The sequence below is a fragment of the Chenopodium quinoa genome, unplaced genomic scaffold, assembly GCF_001683475.1.
Source record: "Chenopodium quinoa cultivar QQ74 unplaced genomic scaffold, ASM168347v1, whole genome shotgun sequence".
In the NCBI taxonomy this organism is placed as follows: domain Eukaryota; kingdom Viridiplantae; phylum Streptophyta; class Magnoliopsida; order Caryophyllales; family Amaranthaceae; genus Chenopodium; species Chenopodium quinoa.
The window spans coordinates 6,476,504-6,499,692 of NW_018745024.1; the positions used below are offsets into that span (position 1 = coordinate 6,476,504).

A 23,189-nucleotide genomic window follows, 5' to 3' on the forward strand; every position below is an offset into this window, starting at 1 on the left:
ACCCTTAAATAAGCTCCAATCAAACAATTTCATAATTTAAGGATTTTAATTTTCAGATCGAATAATTAATGACAAGATTATTTTGGACAAAATAAATAAAATCAAATTAATCTTATAACTTTTGCCAAAGTAAGTAGATTGAAATAGGTTCTAAATATTTTATTGTTCATTAACTATTCATCGATCATTTTAACTCAAATCTTTTAAAACTTTTTAGATGATAAAAAATGAGTGATCGAGTGATCAAATTAAAATACCCCTCGAATGCACCTTGTTAATTAACTCTAGGTGAAGTCATGTATAAGAGTAGTTATAAAAAAAAAAAAACATGGGATGGCACATCACAAATCACAATTGACAAATCTTGTATTTGTGCATTGTGCATGGCGACGAATGAGGCAGTGAAATCACAGATCAACATAGAAACTACAAAATTAGACAAAGCATCTATTTCCTTTCTATAATACAACTATGTTGTTTCACATTTTCTGTCGGCTTGGCTTTGCTTTCCTTGTTATGTAGGCAAGTTCCGATCCCGGTAACCCCTTATTATTATTACTTCATTCGTTTCATATTATCTGCAATAAAGGTTTTAATACAAATTTATCGGCAAATTTTAATTTATTTGTAAGTGTTAGATGGAGAGAGAAAGATAGAAATTCGTGTGATGAGGAGAGAGAGAAAGAGAATGAAATAATAACTAAAAAAGGAAACATCCATATATGGTAAATGTTACACATAATATGAAACATAATTGAAATAGCATGCATTTTAACTTGAAGTTATGTAAACTTTAACTTTACTATTTTTCTGGAAATACTTCATTATGAATAAGTAGAAATAATAAGGTGAATCAAATAACACATTATATTAGTGAAATATTTCATATTTAGTATAGTCTGCGTTTGATTTATGTGTGAATAAAAGTTTTTGATACATATATTGTGGGATTTTTGAAAATGAGTGATAATGAAATTACTTTTGTTGTAGATGATGTTCTTCATAACCTAATTTATTATTCATTCACCAACAAAATTACATTTATATATAGCTGAAGTTCATCAATGTAATTAACATAAGATTATATAAGTTCATTAGTGAATTTAACATAAGTTTATTTAAGTGCAATGAACATGATACTGTCAAAACATGAATTAGCAAGCTCATAGAGTTTGTCATTTTGTCAAACACAAAAATTTAAGCGCATAATATATAATCTAACTCGATAGAAGATAAAAGTATTATTGTACTCATCGAACTTGTTGGTTTTTAGGATGCTCTTAAAAAAATAAAGTCAATAAAAAAACAACAAATAAGACAAAATGAGGACGATTCTCCTTTCGATTAATAATTAATAAATGAAGAATCGGTGATGAGATCTCAGAATTTTAGGACATATAAATATATATATAAGTATGTATTATGGTGGCTTAAAAAGAACACGTAAATTAGGGAATAAAGACATTCATGGGGGAACAAATGTATGTCTCATTGAAACAAATGTAGGAAGGAAGGAGGAACATAATTTAGACCTACACAAAAATAAAACATTAATAATCGTAGATGCCAACTAGTTTAGCTTCTAAAGTCGATTTTGAATTTGAGGATATGTAGTTCTCTCTATTTCATAATAATTGACATAAATTAATTAATTTTATTTACTATTCACATAGGAACTTTAACTGTACTATGGCTTTTGCATAATATGTGAAACATTTACGAAGAAGTATATATCATGCAATATGTTTTTAAATAGATGTTTATGTAAAGCTTAAAAATAGCAACTTTTTAATATTTTAATTAATGTATAATTATACTTCGTATATATTAGTGGTTAAATTCTTGCATTGGAATGTGTGTCAAATTCATGTATTGAGTATTATGGAACGAAGGGAGTAAAATCTAAGATTGAATTATATATGACTGCATAACAACTTTTGTGACTCTTTACATATATAGATATATATTTATATTTATTTTACATTTTATAATCATTTATTATTAATATTATTATTATTATTATTATTATTATTATTATTATTATTATTATTATTATTATTATTATTATTATTATTATTATTATTATTATTATTATAGCATTCCTAATCAAAAAATTTATGCAATCATTAGTTTAAAATACGGAGTACTAAAATAAAAAGAAGTCATTGTCGTCGTTGGAAAAGTTTTTTAAAAAAAAAAAACAAAAAATTTTAAAAAGAAGAGGAAACTATAAATTGAGTGATAAGGCAGGGGAAACATATAACATGCATGTTCATCCTGATATTGTCTTAAATTAAATTAACACTGAATCGTGGGGTCTCGATTTTGTCAACTCCCCATTTGTTATTATTACTATCGACCTGGATCTGTTACACTTACATACTCTCTTCTCTTCTATATACTACCTCGGTTGCATAATATTAAAACTTTAGGGATTATTTATGAGAGATAAAATATTCTAAAGTTTTTCAAAGATAATAAGAAAACATAATGACATGCATTTTATAAGACTTATTTACTCATGGTTCGTTTTTGATACATAGAAAGACATTATATAGCACAACAATGCGGCATAGACAAAATCCTATCTAGGTATTATATATTACTCCTACGATTTTTATCCGACATTTTGTGCCTTATTTTTCTCGTCGTCCTCACCATTGAAACTTACACCAATTAATTTAGGTCGTCATGGATTTAACAATAATTGAAGGAAAGTTTATGTTTGAGAGTAGAGCAAAATCATGAAGAAGTAGAGTAGAGCAATCATTGAGAAGTGGGAAATGAATATATATGAATATGAAGATTAAAAATAAATTAATTGAAAGTGATTAAATGAGTACCCTTTTATGATAATGATGCAACATGAGAGTATGTTGGTCCTTGAAGATCGGCTATCATCTTCACCCCATCTCAAGTCATTTTTGTGACTGCCCTATTTTACTTTCCTTTCCTTTTCTTTGGGCTTTTTATTTATTTATTCCATCCATATGAAATATCTTCCTTGTCTATGCATATACGAATATACGTACTTACTATTTTAAAATGTACATAATTTGTTGCGTTATAATACATTTGTTTAAAAATCTAATTTAAAAAGAATTTTAAACATGATATGATGTTTTATCATATTTCTAGTTGTTAACACTTATTTTAATGTTCACATACATTTGCTAATATATGTATACCTTACATTATTGATACAATGAACGATAGTCAAAATAAAATTAGTGAATGATATCAAAGGTTAAATTAAAGGAGTTGTAAATACTTATGTACGTGTAGTAAATAGTCATAATATGTGGCTCATTTTAAAATTGTACCCTTTCTATATAAAGTAAAGGTAAAACTCTTAAAAATCATAACCATCTAACCATGTATATCATATAATAATAATGTACATTCATTACACTAAAAAGTAGATGATACAATATCATATCAATCCAATGTTTCTAATCAAACCTTACCTTAACATACAAAATCGATCACATATAATAAAGTAGATAAAAAGATATGACATAAATCAATCGAATTCCTATAATTGAAAGGAAAAAAAAGGTCTTGGTACTTCCTATAAATCCATAATAAAATCAAATTGAACAACCCAAAAGTCTAGATATCATCTATAATCAAATTAAAATTGTAAAAGGAACATAAAAACAAAGGAAAAGGAGGTGTGTTTGTTGTATGTACTATGTTCATTTCCAAACTTAAATAAATAGGGTCCCATTCTCTGCATGTTTTCACGTGTCTTGCTATCTCTTGCCGTTAATTACACCATCATCACCATCACCCTTCTTCATTGGATTCTTACACCCAAAAAAAAAATTAAATAATTATTTTTTTTAAAAAAAATTAATTATTTTTTTTTGAAAAATATCATTTTGTTAAAATACAACCACACCCACATAGCCCTACAAGTGTAGGGCACTCCCAAATCAAATCCCATCTTTTCTTGTCATTTTCTAAGGAAATGCCCTTCACTTACCTTAAAGTGCCTCATAAATTTAGGGCATAGGTAGATGACAAAAACCCTTGATGAATTAAGGGGGCCCCTTTATAAGAGCAAGATGAAGGTCCCCTATTTTTTTGGTATTTTGTTTAAGGCATTGTAAAAATTTTAAATCAAGTGGTAAAGTTTTTTGGGTTTTTCTTAGAGAATCTATCTCACCCACCAAAAATTAAAAAAAAAAAAAAAAAAAGTATGCACAAAAGATGTTTGATGGAATGCCTGAACAGTTCTACCAATTTTTAGCAGCTGCTGCTACTACAACATCTATACCAACATCTTCTTCTAATATTCTTACTAATACTACTAATAATACTAATACTGCGGCTGCTGCTGCAGCCGCACTTTCTATTCCTTTATCATTCTCTCTTCACCACCACCAACACCAACACCGTCATGCGGCCGGTTTTCCTACATATACACAACAACCACCACCACCACCTCCGCCGGCCCCTCAGCCGACATTCGATGTTCCTTATGGCCACCTTCTACATCACCACCACCATCATCACTCGCAGTTTCTTACAAGGAATGAAGTTGTTAAAGATGAAACACTCCAACTTGACCCTACTAGGTTAGAAGATGGCGGCGAAACACAAAGATCTTCATCATCATCATCCTTAATGTTATTGCCTGAACTTCCATGGTCTAATGATGAAATGCTTGCTCTCTTCAGAATCAGATCTAGTATGGATAATACTTGGTTTCCTGACTTCATCTGGGAAAATGTCTCAAGGTATGTCATACATATTACATAATAAGTAACTCTGTAACATAACACAGTCATTATTTATAATATAATCATCTCGACAGATAATAATAAGGTTGCGTACATCTAATCCTCCCTTACTCCGAGCCAGCACTTCATTGCGCCGGCTCAAAAGGGTTGATATAGTTTGATTAATAGATCATTATTTTTGTAACGATATGATTTTTTGTTTTTTAATTGGACCCATGTTAAAATAGATTGATAGGGTAGTTTATTTGATATCATTGTTGATGAGATTCTAGCAAACTACACATGCCTAATTTCGTCATATTATTATTTTCTTTCTTTCTGTCTATCTGTAACATTATTATTTACAGCACCATATATTATTTCTGGTCCCTTTCAGTATTTAAATCATGAAATTGATACTCCATTTATATAATAGCTGTCAAAAAAAAAAAAAAGTACATACATTATTATTTTTAATCCTTTGATGTTGTTTTTTTGTGTATTTATGATGGGAGCAGAAAGTTATCAGAGATTGGATTCAAAAGAAGTGCTGAGAAATGCAAAGAGAAATTTGAGGAAGAAACTAGAAGTTTCAACAGCAGCATTATTTCTAATAATACTTGCAACAATAATAATAATAATAATAATAATAATAATAATATTCCGAGCAACAACAATTATAGGCTCTTTGGTGAGCTTGAAGAGCTTTGTAACAATAATAACACTAACAACATTAATGTTGATCACGACAACGACGGCGATGATCATCAGAAGGGCTCTCTTCCTGATCAATGTGAACGTGATCATCATAACCTTGAGACTTGTTTGTCTCAAGGGGATGTTTGTGTTGATGATGGAAAGGAGGAAGAGGAGGAGGAAGACGACGAAAGGCAGAAGATTGAAGATGATGAAATAAGAGAAGATAATGACAAGAGTAATGATAATGATGAGGTGGTGGAAGATGAGCAGCAGCAGTCAGTAGACGATAGCGAGAAGACGGAGGAAAGTACAAAGAGAGTGATGAAGAAGAGGAAAAGACAGAAGAAATTTGAGATGTTTAAAGGGTTTTGTGAGAAGATTGTGAGTAAGATGATGGCACAACAAGAGGAGCTTCATTGTAAGATAATTCGCGATATGGTTAAGAGAGATGAGGAGAAGATTGCTAAGGAAGAAGCTTGGAAAAGGCAAGAGTTTGAGAGGTTAGAGAAGGAGTTAGATGCTAGGGCACACGAGCAGGCGGTTTCCGGTGACCGCCATACCAAGATCCTTGGCTTCTTGAACAAGTTTAGTACTTCATCATCAAGTTTTTTGGAAACTCAATCTTTTAAAGAGGCACTTGAGAAGCTTAATAAGGTACCAAAAATGACTTCGTCCAATTCCTCTATTTTAACTCAAGACTCTATTTGTGTGCAATTACAACCCAATTCATCTTGTACTACTCATACTCCTTTGGTGAATAACATCCCTAGTTCTTCATCAAATGAGAATCTTGCTCTAGACAACTCGAAATCGACACTTCCCTTGAAATCATCCTCCTTGGATCATCAAAACCCTAATAATCCTCTTCCTAGTCATCAGAATGAGCCTTTGAAAATCCCTTCTTTAGTTTCCTCTCGTAAATTCTCCAGCTCTGAACATACCAGCACTAATGCAGCGGACCACATTACAAACACTAAGGCCTTAGAGAACATCAAGAGTGGTAATAAGGATGACACCGGTAGAAGATGGCCAAGAGATGAAGTGCTAGCATTGATCAACATAAGGTGCAGCCTTTTCAACAACAATGGCGGTGAGACTCCCCATGATACAGAAACCTCCTCTAAGGGTCCTCTATGGGAAAGGATTTCGCAAAAGATGACCGAGTTAGGGTACAAAAGAAGTGCTAAGAGATGCAAAGAAAAATGGGAGAACATAAACAAGTACTTCAGGAAAACTAAGGACTTGAACAAGAAAAGGTCCGTTGACTCTAGAACTTGTCCTTACTACCACCAGCTTAGTCATTTATACAGTCAAGGATCACTAGTGGGCCCCGCGAACCACCCCGGCTCACCGGAAAATCGGTCCATGGCAATGTCAGGGCAGTCTCAAGGTAACGGGTCAAGTAATCCTCCAGCAAATAATGGTGCAACTAATAGTATGCAAGGTAATGAGGCCAATGTGGTCCAAGTACCAGGGTTTGATTTTGAATTTTGATATTTGAAATAGCAGTTTAAATTTGTATGTGTGTGCTGCTATATAATTTTGTACCTTATGTTATATGATGAACATTTACTAGCTATATAGATATGGCTAGCTGGCTATATGGTAGTAGTAAGATTTAATTAAATTTGGTGTCATTTTTGTTCATTTCCTATATATGCCCACCATAATAAATGTTGATGTAATATGGAGTACAAAAATGAATTAGGAATTAATAAACCATGCTCTTAATTAAACAGCTAATCCCTCCCGCTACCTAGCAAAGATGATCCACTAATTAGTTTTTATGGTGGCTTGAGAGAGAAATTTAGTCTATTAACTAATCCACATATTTATAAATTAAATTAAAGCATATAACAATAATTAATCTCGTTGTACATATGGCAAGTAGCTTAATTAGATGGTTAAATTAAAGTTTAGCTAGGTCAGGGTGATAACCTAGAGTTGAATCAATGCAAGTATCGTTTACATCTATTATTTGCCCTTTGTACCTATCTCTAGATTAATAAGAAAAAAAAAATTGTCTCCTTTTTCACGTTTACCTTAAAAAAAAGAGAAAATTGCATATTTTGTATTGAAATGGCTGGAGCACTAGAAGAGAGTTGTAGTACTAATTAAAGCTTGATCGATTAGTAGTGATTAAGATGGATTTAGGATTAAGATTAGGATTATTCGAGACATAATCATGTCATTCTACTTTAGAAGTATTATGTATGATTTATGATGTGAAATGAAGTCAACTTGAATAATTATATTTTATTAAAGATATGTTGAGTTTCTCAAATTGGTCGGAGAAATTAAGAATGTGGGGTAAAGAAGCAGCATGCAGCATATGCATGTGTGGGTGTGACTACTAGCCTAACTTCATTCAGAAGCAACGGGGTCACTTGATCAGGTCACTACAGTCTTCCTCTTTCAATTCATGTTTTTTCTCTTGAACTAGCCAGACTTTCACCTTTGATTAATTTTTCTGACATTGACCACCTATTGTCCAATCATGTAAACTTCTAAAACCATTTTATTCCATGCCCCCACCAACAATGCCACCTATCATGTGACCACCGACGGTGGTCAACTCCAGATAAATAAGTCAAAGACGAAAAGCCGGTGAATAGTTTTTACAATATTATTTGTTTTAATGGGTAGTTTCTTACAACGTTTTTATTCTAATATATACTTTCTTACAACATTTTTTTTTATTAGGTAGTGTCTCACAAATTTCTGACAAAAAGTCCATTAAATAACTTGATCTCAAGATCCTGGGTTCGAGGCTTCTTAGGTCTCACTAAATCTCCCCAAAATAATGCATACCACCTTAATTAATTATTGACACTCTCTAAAATAGGACTAAAGGACCTCAACAGGGACCATCGAACAAGGTACAACGACACATCCAAAAGTAAGAATAAAGGCGATATAGATCAATAGAGTGCATAGAATTCCAATTCACATTCAAAATGGAAGATAGAATAGTAAATGAAGAGAGTGTATGGAGTCCTTCCTATATAGCTTAGGAGTATGTCCTACAATAATGTCCTCTAGTGTAGAGGCTCCAGTGTATGTACGTGTGTTAAAAAGGTTAGAGCATACTCCAAATTACCATGCGTGCGTTTGGAACCTAATTGCAGAGTTGATGCTTATTGCTTTACGCCTTCATTCCCCTTTATTTTTTCAGAAGAATAGAATCACAATATTCTAATGTAGTAATTAATCAACCAAGATTAATTTAATTAATTACGTACATGCCTTGATCAATCACCTTGTTAGTCTCTAAACTCTATATGTTTGAAATAAGATATGATGAATTCAAGAACAAAAATTAAAATTTAAAGGTTAAAATAGTACAAATTATCAACTATGAAAGAAGAGGGAGACAAGCTAAGCATTAAAAATTTATATAGTTACAAAACAAATGTATTGTAGATGTCGATTATCTTAATTGGTCGATTTGGGATCAATTCACATCTTATTATTTGCCCTCGGTGGCTCTTTTAACACCAAAATAATAAGTTAAAAAAATCAAAATAATTAATTTAACCCCTAAAGTAAGTCTTTATTGGATGGACTTCTTTTAAAAATGTAGGGCCCTGTTCTTTTGAGCTACTACTACTACTACTGCTGCTGCTGCTGCTACCACTGCTACTACCACTACTACTACCACTACTACCACTACTACTACTACCACTACTACTACTACTACTACTACCACTACTACTACTACTACTATTAATATTAATTGCTTTTATAAAAATCAATTATTGTTATTATAATTAATATTATTAGTTATAAGTATTATTATTACTATTAGTATAATTACTATTATTATTAAATATTAATTATTATTGTTATTATTATTATTATTATTATTATTGTTATTGATAATTATTAATAATTTATTATATTATTATTGTTAAATATTAATAATTATTTATTTTTTTTATTATTAAATATCAATAATTAATTATTGTTATTATTATTATTAAGTATTAATTATTATTATAATTAAATATTAATTATTTATTATTATTAAATATTAATTATCTATTATTATTATTATTATAAAATATTAATTATTATTAAATATTAATTATTAATCATTTATTATTATTATTATTAAATATTAATTATTACTATAATAATTTAATATTAAGTATTAATTTTAAGTAGAGCAGAGCAGAGCAGGGCAGAGCAGAGCAGATTGAAGCAGAGTAGAGCAGATTTCAGCAGAGGAGAGCAGAGCAGAGCAAAGCAGATTTCAGCAGATCAGAGCATAGCAGAGCAAAGCAGCTCTAAAGAACGGGGATTATGATATAAAAAGTGGTTTTACCTTAGCAAATAAATTAAACACACAATTACTATATTAGGCATATATAAGACAACTTTAAACTATAAATATAAGTAAACAAAAATATAAGTAAACATTATTAGATTTATAGGAAAAAAACAGGCCTTGAGCATGTGTAAAAAGTTGGAGAATAAGTGAGTCACTATGTACATACGCCATTGTCAATTGATTTATTTGGCATGGAATCTCACATGAATTTGTAAATATATTCATTTTATTTGGATGCTTGTATACAAATATCCTCAACAATACAATTTTCAAAGTCTGTTTTTAGGCCTTACGTCAATAAGTGAGAAAAAAAGTTGGTACTTTTAATAATGTGAATAAGATAACCCTTCCAAAAGAAAGAAAATGAGTAGGATAGTTATTAATTACACGAAGAAAGAATTGGCTTTTTATTATTATCTAATTATATCATTGCCAATTGGTTTTTGGTGAGGTTAGTTGGACTAATCCTTTAGTCATTAATTCATTATGAGTTGTTCGTATCTACAATATAATAACTTTTAAATTTTTAGACCATCATCGTGAAATAGAAGTAGTAATAGATTGATAGTGTGTTCATTATGTTAGCATGTATCAATCTTATAATAAAACATACAATGTAATATAACTTGATTAATACAAGTATTAAATAGCATTATTCTTATCGAATTTTTTTATTATGCCAATCCCCATCTGAAAATAAAATCCCAAGTATTAACATTTCACTTTGTACGAAATGTTTGGTAATTGAGTGTATAACTTAAAATAGCTCAACATGGATCTATTTAATTTGATAATTCAACCTAATACTACTTTGTGTTATTGGGCCGAATTAAAAACTATGACCATTTGATTTTATTTTAATGTAGAATAGAATCATCATCAAAAAAAAAAAAATTGACGAGGAATAATCATCAAAATTAAATAATCTATGTGGTTAAAAATAAATAAAAAATAAAAAACCAATTAATACGTAAAGTCATTGAAAAAAAAAATCAATCTAATAATCGTTCTCCAAAATAACAAGCACTTGTATATTTCATACAAAAAAAAAATATTGCATTATTAGTTTTTATGTTGGTTATAAAATAAATATCATTGTCTTAGAAAACTTAAATAATGAGATATTAACCCATAATGTAGATATACTGATAGCCAAATGATAACGACCAATGAACATTATATTATATCTGTTCCATCTTTGATTACTGCTCGACTGGTTTTTTCCACATGCTCACATCCAAGATATTATGATAATATGATTGATTCTTTATTATTTTTACTTAACCTTCTTGAATACTCTTTTTCATGTGTTCATATTCAATTCGATCACAGTCATCAACAACAATATACTACGTAGCACTTCAGATTTTTTTGTCCGAATGAGGCACACATTATAAATTACATTTGGGAGGAAGGAATTTAATCATGTGGCTTATTGTTCACATATCATCAATTTTCGCCATTTAAGTCAAAATTACATAATGGTACTGTAAGTAGGTAATTGTGTGCTTAACTATACTCGGTACGTACTCATATTAGAATTTTAGAAAATTAGTGTAACGCTTTGTTTTAAAGCATGCAGTTTAAGAATCATATCTAGCTAAGCATATGATATGAGATTTAAATTCCTTTTAATTCTTCCAATACTATAGAGGATTGTTATTATTCACATATATGTATAAAAAAAAAATTGAGATGCAAGAACTATATGTATGTACTAAAATAAAAATGAGAAGTGAAGATGAATAATAGAAATTTCCCTATTTTGGCATGTAATGAATGGATAATAGAAGTTGCAAAATATAGTGACAACACAAAGCATGTATGCTTGCTGTTAAACAACTCGGGTTGAGTACTTGGGTTAGAAATGTGGGTCCCACCACATGAGATAAATAAATCACAAAACATAAAATGTTTTCAAAAAAAATTACAAAACATAAAATAATTATTTTTTTAAAAAAGGAAGTATAATGCATAAAGCCCAAAAATTCGAAAGGCCCTTTTCTTAGTTACAAAAATGGGCCCACAAAGATATTAAAAATAAGTGCAAAAGAGAGGGTATGGTGTGGGCCCAATTATTGTTAGCTAGCTAATGCTGCCATGCATTAACGTCACATGTGACGGGTCCAGTATTCTGGTACAAATTTGGGCCTCTCTTGTCTTTCTTCGAACTTAGAACCGAATAGACTGGCCCACTTTGGGCCCACCTCGTTGCATTAATCTTGCAAAGTCAAACATGTGGCAACATTTTTTAGTTTGCCGTTTGTTTTTGGACTTTTGGGTGAGAGAATGAGATAGCTAATACGCAGTACTCCGTATCTATATCTATACTCTATACTTTGATAGTCTGTATCTATCAGATCAGGGTTCTCTCAAGGCATTGTTCAACTACGATAAAATGAGACCCAAACTATAATTTAAGGGCGAAATATAGAAAAAGTGTAGAAAAATGTGTGTATTTTTACAATATATAAAGTTATAGTGAGCTCTTATCGTTAATAATTTAATAAATCAATGTATTATTTTCTTTAAAAAAAATCAATATATCATTAATAGATAAATGTGTAAAGTTATTAAATTTGCCCTTAGTTGAAGTAAAGTGCATAAGAGGTTGTCTAAAAAAGTGCATAAGTCATAAGAGGTTTTTATACTACGGAGTAGTAAAACTAAAAAAATGAAAGGGGCCTTGTGGGCTAGACTTTAAAAACACACTAAAGGGCCCAATTCCATGTCACGAGTTTAGACGATTAATAATTGGGCTTGTTATTTTTTTTTTTTTTTTTTTTTTTGGTGTACCGACAGTTCTTTATTTGGTCTAATTCGGATTTGGGGATTAATTCTGAGTGGTTAGGCTCCAGTACCCTCCCAATTATTGTAGCGGGTTCTCCCTACCAAGTGCAAACCTCCCTACCAAGTGTAAACCCAATCACCACTACACCAACAAGCAACAACCAATTGGTGGCATGTTAATAATTTTTAACTAGTTTTAAGCCTATGTAAGCTAATTGTAAATGTTGTATTTGTATGTTAAAATTTCATTTAGGATATTAATTACATATTTTGGATTGAAAAGGTATACGGTTCTAAGGGTTTCCCTATCTCGAGAATAGGTCAATAAAAGGCATATTATTAATATATTATTATGAATATATGATGCTAGACATTCGAGAAATTATGTTTACAAAATGACTGGACGAATTTCTAGAGGTCTAGTGTTGCTTCCTAGGCTTTTCATCGAAATTTAGTAAGGGTGTATTGAAGTTATGTTCAATTGTTCATCATATAACTCATTGCCTTTGCAAAATTTATGTCTTGGTGATCAGTTCTATCATTATCACAAGTTCACAACACTTTAAATGAATCATCCTTGCATGTCTACTCGTCAACACAAGCAAATCTAGAACCTGGGCATTGTTGTGGAAAGGCTCTAAAGGGAACTCATATGCTTCTAAATATGTGCTAGCTTGACACATTATGCTCAAGGTGTTTAATTGCCTTCTATATATATAGCTACAAATATAACACATTATGTCAATCTTGTCATGCATTGCAGTTGCAAGTTTTGTCTAATAACTTGACTATATATCAAGTTTGTGTTGCACCTCCTGAAAAATGTCTCAAAATGCTCCCCGTCCCCCTTGCATCAATCTTGGACTTGTCTAGTCTATTTTAGATTATATATAGAATAGATGATACTCGATGGATAGCTTATCTTCTTGGTGATGAAGTCTCTCTTTTTATGTAGTCTTGACTTTTTATAGAGGACATTGCCAACCGGTTCAACCGATCAAATAATAACCTAACTTGGTCTCACTAACTGATAGTAAGGGCAATATTAAAAGGACCAAACTCATGAGAGTTGTAAAATTAAATCAACCGCCAAACGATAAGCTCAATTGTTTACCTTCATCCATCCCTTTTTTTTTTATTACTAGCTAGGTTGTACATGCACCCATGCTAACGCACGAGATATATCCATACTTGTCAAGGAAAATCGTGTCAAAAGTTCGTTGGAAGTATGTGAAACATTTACTCGTATTTTTTCTTTTTATGGAAGTCATGTGAAATTACTTTTTAATTTTTTCTTTTAAATTTAACTAAATAAAAGCTAGAGGAGAGTGCACAAAAACTGAGTATTGAGAACTTGGAGGTTCATGACTAAAACTTGAAAAAAAGAAAATTTTATTATTACTCATTCTGAAGCTATTGCTCTCCGAAATGGCCTCTTTCTTGCTAAGGAATTTAATATTTCTAACATTTTTATTGAAGGTAATAACCTAACTATTTTTAATATTTTGCAGGGTCATTTTAGCTGTCCATGGAAACTTCAGATTCTTATGGCGAATGTCAATCCTCAAGGCCATCTATCTTGGATTCTTTTTCGAGCTTCTAGGCAAGGCACATTTATCGGGAAGGAAACCGGACAACAGACTATGTTGCCTCTCTCGGCTATTCGACTCCAACATATCAACCCTTTTCTGGATAGCAAATTTTCTTATTTTTTTACTCTTAGATAGTTTAGGACATGGTCTTGTGAGAAAACGTACTTAAACTCCTCCTTGTATCTTACTTCCTAAAAAAAAATAGTCATTATACAAAGTATATGAGTGACAAAAACTTATTACTTAAGAATTTAATTTTTCCATCTAAATGTACCATTACTATTATCAATTTTTTTTTTTTTTTTTTTTTTTTTTTTTTTTTTTTGAAAGATACTATTATCAATACAACTTATAATTGTTTTCCATTGTCTTTCAACTAGGTGTCCCAACTTTATTTATTTTTTCCCAAATTTTCTTCCAATATTATAACTTGTCCATTTTATTTTGCAAATTATATTGCTTTTTGGCACCACTGTTCTAGAGTTTCTTTCATTACATGACGGCAAGTAATCACAAATTATAAAGTGCCACACTTGTAATATTATCGTGCCACCAAGTTCTTCTTTGCTATCCTTTTCATCCAATATACTCAATATCACAAAACCAAAAATAGCCAATTAATTATATTAAATTATCAATAATAAACATTTTTATTTATTATTAATAGGAATTTCTAATTTTATCCTCAAAGATAAAGGACGTCCACAAAGAAAGTGAAGATCTTGTCAACACGCGTAAAAGGAATACACGGCCGTATACAATAGAGGGGGCAAGGTCATTTTGGTCATTTCACTTAAAAAGACCTGATTTTAAGTAAAAAGGAGTTTGACCCCGCAAGATCTTAGTGGTCCTTTTGTATGACATCTATGATCTACTAATAATATTCTATACCATGAATCCATCCAAAATCTATATCCTATTTTCAACTCCATTACTCTTTGATTAGAGTCTAAGATGTCCATTTATACCACTAGGATGAATTATCTTACAATGCCATCAAGTTAATCATTACTTTGTTATGGATGTATTATGGGCGTGCATGGTCCACTCGAGTGTGTAATGTAATGTTCGAGACTAATTACCTTTATATTATTTAGGGCATGTTCACATTTACTTAATTTCAATTCAATTCAATTCAGTTCAGTTCATCTCAGCTCTAATCAGTTCAGTTCAGTTCATCTCCAATCAGTTCAGTTTAGCTCTTAATTTTCCTCTCTTATAAAATATTCATTTCAGCTCAATTCAGTTCAGTTCAGTTCAGCTTCAATCAGTTCAGTTCAGTAAATGTGAACAGGTCCTTAGTTTTTAATTATCGATAAAACATTTTGTATATATTTATAGATTTATAAGCAACTTTTGTTCTTTTGAAAAACTTTAACTATTAATAAAGTTAATAATGTAAAGTTACAAAGTTTGTAAGTGAATAGATATTGGAATTACTACAAGTATTTTTGTTCTGTTATTCTATTACATTTATTGCTCATCAAAGTAGTTATTAAAAAAAAAAAAGTTTTCCTTGTGATTTTTTTTTTAATTATTTGAAATGGATATTGGTAGGTTGTTTAAGAAGAAAAAAAAGACTTGAAACTAGATTGTACCTAAAAATCAGCTTAAACTCATGTCAAACTGCAACGTATATTTAGAGGTAGAGAATACTAAAATAATAAGAGACACGTATCATTATTTTCATAATGGAAGAAATATTTAAAAACTAAAATTGGTCGTATAATACCATGAATAAATCATACTTAATGTCATCATGAAATAAGATGTAACATATTAGATACTATCCTAATATCAAGTGTCGCGAACATGTATAAGTTCATTGAGACACGTTATCTCCCCATTTAGAGAGGAAAAATGTATTGCATGTATAATAAGTATGTGAAAAGGTGACTACTTTGCTTACAAAAATTAATCAAAGCAATACTCCTTGACTATGCAAGTAGTTTCTAAAAAAGTAACAATAGTAAATTCGTATGATTAGAATTCCCAATTTGACATTTTTAAATCCATGGATAGAACCACGGGGGTCAGCAACTAGTGGAGACCTAACCCTTAAAATCTAGCGTTAGAAGTCTTAATTAGTTATATTTGTATACAATTTTTGTAACAAATATCTAGACATATAGTCTAATTGATTATTAAAAGTCATTGACTCATCTAAATCCCAAACCCACATTTTACTATACTTACATCATTCACTCATTAACCATCTTTATACACTATTTTAGTCCCCAAATTTTCAAAATCATCATCACATTCACGTACACCCAAAAAAAATAAAAAAATAAAAAATCACTCTTAACACTTGAATAAGATTAATATATGAATATTCCTCAATAATTTATACACTAATCCTTTCCTTATCAAAAATAAAATAAAAAGCATATAATATAATATTAATAAAATATAATATGATCTTGGCTATTATTGTCTTGGCTTTGTCTGTCCTCTAATGTATTGCCTCCTTCATCCCCTTTTCTTTTGGATTTGCATTTTTATGCTCCCCAAATTTTCTCTCTCCTCTCTTTCCATTAATGGCGGACCACTTCTTACTCTCTCTCTCTTCTTTATAGCTCTTCAATTCCGCCATTGTTACTCTCTCTCTCTTCTCCTCCGATCGACAATTGCTTTTCTTTCAGGTATTCACTTTTTCCATTTTCGTTGCTTACTGTTGTCACTTACTCACTCTATTTCACTGCAATTTGGGGGAAAAATTGAAAATGTAGTTGTTGTAGAATGTGATTTGGGGAATCTAGTGTTTACTATCTCACTTGTTTTAGTGTTTTTCTTTGGTTAAATTGCTTAATTTCTTTGTATTTTGTTTGTAAGTTGAATTTGATTTTAGTGGAATTTTGGGTAGTTCGTCGATTTTATTGTTTGTGTTCATGTAATTTTATGGAAGTTGTTCAATTTTTAGTGAATTACTTATTTTGTGTTGAGTGTTAATTCAAATGTTGAGTTTTTGTTGATAAGATGTTGAATTTTTGAGCTAAATTTGTGTAATGTACTAGTGTACGACTTCTAATTTATTGTGATTGATGGGTTTTGCTTTTCTGAAACTATTCGATATGATTTTCGTCGTCTTTTCGGTATTTAATTTTGTTATTGTTTGTCAATTCAATCACCAAGATGACTTTGAAATGGCTTCTTTCTTGTCAAAGAGAAAGAAAGGGAGAGATTTGGATGGTTAAATTGTATTGTTTATTTTAGGGACTAGGTCAAAGAAAATTTTATGTTGTGGAATTTGGAATATTGTTTCTTGGTCATAAATTCTTAATTCAGGGTCATTATCCGTATTGTTCAGCACATCTTGGAATTTATTAATGCTCCCCTTTTTTGGTGAAAGCCTTGGAAGTTGTTGATTTCCTGTTTTTGATTTGATGTGCAGAACTTTGGATGTATTACACATAATATTTCGCGCATAAGTTGTTAAAATTGGGATTGTAAACTAGAAGATGGAGCAGTATGATGTACTAGAGCAAATTGGAAAGGGTTCTTTCGGTTCTGCTCTTCTTGTGCGACATAAGCACGAAAGGAAGAAGTAAGAAGTCCTTCTTATGTTCCTGCCTTTATGCTGTTTTTGTCCAATTCTAATAATTGTGTTGTGAAACTCCTCTGTTGCTGGCTTTGATTGTTATACCTTTGATCATTATTGCAGGTATGTGTTGAAAAAGATCCGTCTAGCTCGCCAAACAGAAAGAACTAAAAGATCTGCTCATCAGGAGGTTTGTTTAAATATCTTATGCTGATCTCTTGGATTGCTCATTCACAGCTGTAGTTTAATCAAATCTCAAATTAGGACATTGCTTCTTCAACTGTGATCTGAACCATGCTGAAAATGCTGTTAGCCTGTGGTCTTTGGATTTTAAATGTAGTAGACTAGTAGCAATTTCAGTTACACAGTATCTATATCCTTCTAACAATCAATTTTAACTCTCTTAGATGGAGCTCATCCGTAAGATACGGCATCCATTCATTGTGGAGTACAAAGATTCCTGGGTTGAGAAGGTGAGCCGAAAATATATATAACGTATGTATTAAATAATTTTTATCTGGTTAGCATGTAGCATGCCTTCTTTTCATATTTCAACATGGATTAGAAATGATATGCTGTAGAATTAGAGAAGTTGAAGCTATTGAGGAAATTGATAATTGATGTGTAATGCTGAATAACCAGTAATACGCCTGCTATTGCTATTGGAGCTACCAAACTTCTGTCATTCTAATTTTGTAGTTTCCTAGATTTGCTTGAAATTTTATGCCCAGCCATTCCTCAGTTTGATGTCAGAAAGGCACAAAAGTACTCGTTACTCGCAGGATCATGAGTAATTTTTAGGTTTGTAGGATGAAATTGTTGAATATTTGAATTTTCAATTTATGAGGAAACTAGTGATTTACTCCAGAATATGTAGTTTTTGCTGTCCTATATTGTTTTTAATTTTTCTCAGAAGATTTTGTATGATATACATATAACTACACACAAATTGAACTAAAAGCTATCCTCCATTTCCTAAATTTGATGATGTTGGCAAATTATTACCAGGGTTGCTATGTATGCATAATCATCGGATATTGTGAAGCTGGTGACATGTAAGTTCCATGGGTGACGAGTAAATTTCTAACAGTGGGTTGCTTTTCTACGTGTTTGGTTTAACCTGCTGCTATTGTTTTTTTTTTTCAAGGCAAGGAGCTGTGAAGCGTGCTAATGGTGTTCATTTTTCAGAAGAGGTTTCCATTTTATCTGTTACTAGAATAATTCTTTTCTATTCCGATATGTGGCAGCAAACTGCATTATGTAGCCTTATCACTTAAGTTTATTGTTTTGACTGCCTGCAGAATCTCTGTAAATGGCTTGTTCAACTGCTTATGGCTCTTGACTATCTGCATAGGAACCATATTCTTCATCGTGATGTAAAGGTCAGTACTTTTATTACTGTGTCAGAACTCATAATCTCACCCCGCTCCCCATTCTCCCTTTGTTTATTAAAATAATTTTCTAGTGCTGAACTCCTATTTATGATTACTACAGTGTTCAAATATATTCTTGACAAAAGAGCGAAATATACGTCTTGGTAAGATGATCGGTTTGGTATCCCCCCCCCCCCCCTTCTTCATTTGCAGAAACTGCTCACAAGTCACAATGTTTTTCATTTCCTAACAGCTATGGATTAATAGTCCCAAATTTATACAGGTGATTTTGGACTTGCAAAAATGCTGACTTCGGATGATCTTGCATCCTCTGTAAGTACTGGCTCATGCTATATATTTTCTCTCTGGTGCTGTATGAAATCTAATTGTCCAAAACATTTATCACTCAGGTTGTTGGCACTCCCAGCTACATGTGTCCTGAACTTCTTGCAGACATACCTTATGGTTCTAAATCAGACATTTGGTCATTGGGTTAGGCATCTATTATATTGACAGGTTTCGGTTCACAATTATATTTAAAAGCTTCCTGAATCAGGCTAAATCCATATTTCTTTCTTAATATTCAGGCTGCTGTATATATGAAATGGCTGCCCTCAAGCCTGCTTTTAAAGCATTTGTAAGTCCTCGTTGCTGTTTCTGATTATACTTAAGATTTAACTCTTATATTTTGTACTAGTAAATCGTATTTATATCCACAATTTACCGGACAATTAACAAAAAAAGGTTATTTTAAAAAAAAAAACATAATAAAAACCCCTTCACTTTCTTCCATTACTTTTTTTCTGGCCAAAAGAATTTTCAGAGATAGTTTCTTATAGACATTGTGGAATTAGCATATGACATTGTTGATTTGTGGGCTGTCTGATGTTTTGTATCTCAAAACTAATTTGTGGACCATCTGATCAGTGATGACTATATCTGCATCTTCTATACAGCACTTTAACTCATAATATACATGTTTTTAGTGGCTCTACGAATCTATGATTTCTACTATTATCATCCTAATAGATAATCTGAAACATCTGCATAAATTTCTTCTTTCAATCTACTTATATGGAAATAGTATACGAATTATGGAAGTAGTTGATAATTTGCTCTCTTCTTTTAAGCCTCTTGTACTCTGTCTTTGCTTGTTGAAGGAATTGACACATGAATAATTAATTTTTTTCTTGTTGTTGCATCCTACTGGAACAGGACATGCAAGCATTGATCAGTAAAATTAGCAGGTCAACTGTGGCTCCTCTCCCAGCCAAATATTCTGGAGTATTGTAAGTGCTTTAATAATTATAGTCTTCAAATGATCTGGGCTTTATGAATTTTAATTACAAGCTAATATATAATTCTGAGCCCCCTCTTACAAATCCTACTCTGGCAACCCAATAAATTAGACACCATTCTACCTCCAAGGACTGAATTAGGATAGGATCTGTGACATCACAAGTGTTTCGTGATATGTTGGTATAGCTCCAGCTTTTACTGTAAACATATTCAGAACTTTGGGGATTCCTGTCCCTGTATTCCTGTGTGAACTTAAAGTGTTCATGCTTGGATAGTTGGATGTACAGGCTCTCTTCTACTGCTGCAAGTGCTTACTGCTTCTCATGTTGTATGCATATTGATAACCAGATGACAGACTTAAACTAATCATTTTCACATTTCTGTTTGCAGTCGAGGTCTTATCAAAAGCTTGTTACGGAAGAACCCAGAACTTAGGCCCAGTGTAAGTATATTATTTATAGTTAAGGTTTGCTGTTATGGATGCAAGATTAAATATGCATATTTCAATGGTACTAACAATTCATAATATCTGAATTATTACCTCTGAATTATTGTTACATGTATCATGTTTGGCTACTCAAACTGGTATCCCTCAGCTGCGCACAGCAAAATTACTTGGGAAACTTGACTAGAAGTACTGTAGACTATCTGTACGAACCTTTAAGCTAATTTAAGTAACATTGAGCTTTGCCTTATAATGCACTGGTCTGATGGTATGCAGTATGGTGTTTTATACATTTGAGATAGACCCCACTAGGTCATAACCTATCTAATGCCCTAGTCCTTAAATTTATTAAAAGTAAAACATTTGAGGATACTTTGTGGGTATACTCTACTAATTGGAAGTATATTTATGTGGGGACAAGTGGACAACTGCCAAATACTGTGTGCTGCAAGTAAAAGATATTTAGTTGAAAAATTGTGTCCATGTTATTACTTGTCTACTAGGTTTTATTGACTAATCTCTGCACATAATTGTTTCTTCTAACAGGCTGCTGAGTTGCTCAGGCACCCCCATCTTCAACCTTATGTTGAAAAGATTCATCTTCAGACTAGGAATCCTAGATTGGCTAGATGTGATGCTGTTGATGATAACTGGGACGATACCGATTCTAATTGTATAGATAAAGCAACATTACCAGAAGCAGAAGATGAAAGGACTGCAGATCCCAGTATATCAGAAGCTGAGCTAGATTCCTTTTACACCGATGACAGAATAAAACCTACATTGTCTGATCTGGAACGAAGGTTGGCTAAATTAAAGGCTCAAGATCCCTTTAGAAGAGCCGCTGGTATCGAACCGGTTTCTTCAAAAGTTTCAGATGTTGCAAGGAATCCTAAATTGTCACGAGCAAAAACATTTGGCACTAATAAAAGACGACCAGAGCAGTCGAGACATCAACAATCGGTAAATTTTAATGTTCGCACCTCATTTGATGTAGTTTAGGTGTGGAGTAAAATGTTAATATTTGATCTGATTGATGGAATATTATCTGATTCATCTCCATTGCCAGAATGCAGTTGAACAATTATATTGCATTTTTACTTCTAGCATATTCACTAATATATTATAGCCGATTGTACTACTACTACTATACTGGTTTTGCAGAGTGTTTGGGCAAGCATTATTGTGCTTATTTAGTGGGAGCATTGCTTAATTTTCTAGCTTAAAGACTTTTATCTTTTTTCTGATGCCTGCAGCCTCCTTTACGCACTCCTGTGAAACGATCTGTTTCTGCAAACCGCACTCGAAGAGCATCTATGCCGTTAGCTACTAGAGCTGCAGTTTATGAACCACCTTGCAGACCTGCTGTGGACGTCCTAAAGAGAATCAAATCTCCAGATATTTCTGTCAACTCACCTCGAATTGATAAGATAGCTGAATTCCCATTAGCGTCGTATGAGGAGTCATTCTTCCTAAACCAAAGGAGTTCAATGATCTCCAGACAGGGTTCATCATCCCCAGTCTATGGTGGCTGTTCCATCACTAAGGACAAATTCTCTGTTAAATTTTGTGATATAGGAATGTCCAAAAAGAACTTTGATGGAATGTGGGAGAGTATTCGGGACAACAAGGTACATGGAGAAGGGAAGGATAATGCTAATTCCTCAGATCAAAATGCTACAGCTGGTGCTTCAAGCCATGCTTCATCAGACATGCGACGCAATCGATTTGACACATCCTCTTATCAACAGCGGGCGGATGCATTAGAGGGGTTGCTAGAGTTCAGCGCAAAGTTGTTGCAACAGGAGAGGTTTGACGAACTTGGTGTTTTGTTGAAACCATTTGGACTAGAAAAGGTTTCTCCGAGGGAAACTGCTATCTGGTTGTCCAAGAGTTTCAAAGAGACCTCACCAAAGCAGGAAAGTTAGTTAATAATTTCAGCGAGGAAGTTTAGTTTATTTAGTTTGTCAATATTGGTTTCATCTGTTCTCGGCCTACAGAAAAGCTCCAATGAGGGCCTGCTGCTGCTGATACCACTTGTTGACAGGTTTTTAAGCATATGCATCTGTTAATAATTTTGACCTCTCCAGCTTTTAGAAATGACCAGGTATTTGCAGAGGATAGGGGATCGGATCATTTATCCAAATTATCCTGTGAGAAATACACATTTAACGCGTTCTTTTTCCAGCTGAATGCTGGATCTACCTTTGTAACCATCATCTTGACAAACATGATAATTCTTTCAGATATACATAATTCTTTTTGTTTTGACCATGTGCGTAGAGAGTATCTAATTTATCTCAAGTTGTAAATTGCAGCAGTCTTACTTACCCCTTGGACTTCCTCGAGTATATATACATTTTTTTTGGGTTATATATTGTATTACTTTT

The 23,189-nt window shown here is 32.0% G+C and overlaps 2 protein-coding genes across 2 annotated transcripts; both read left to right on the top strand.

The window, feature by feature from the left end:
* Positions 1–3,935: 3,935 nt before the first annotated feature.
* Positions 3,936–7,053, top strand: LOC110708403 (trihelix transcription factor GTL2-like). Its single transcript, XM_021886534.1, has 2 exons — positions 3,936–4,745; positions 5,246–7,053. Exons 1-2 carry the CDS (start codon positions 4,216–4,218, stop codon positions 6,918–6,920), a joined length of 2,205 nt encoding a protein of 734 aa, XP_021742226.1. The 5' UTR covers positions 3,936–4,215; the 3' UTR covers positions 6,921–7,053.
* Positions 7,054–16,059: 9,006 nt separating this feature from the next.
* Positions 16,060–23,070, top strand: LOC110708404 (serine/threonine-protein kinase Nek3-like). Its single transcript, XM_021886535.1, has 15 exons — positions 16,060–16,786; positions 17,536–17,688; positions 17,806–17,872; positions 18,090–18,155; positions 18,691–18,737; positions 18,830–18,875; positions 18,984–19,064; positions 19,177–19,219; positions 19,339–19,388; positions 19,466–19,547; positions 19,643–19,692; positions 20,271–20,344; positions 20,745–20,796; positions 21,346–21,762; positions 22,056–23,070. Exons 2-15 carry the CDS (start codon positions 17,603–17,605, stop codon positions 22,725–22,727), a joined length of 1,833 nt encoding a protein of 610 aa, XP_021742227.1. The 5' UTR covers positions 16,060–16,786; positions 17,536–17,602; the 3' UTR covers positions 22,728–23,070.
* The last annotated feature ends 119 nt before the right edge of the window (positions 23,071–23,189 follow it).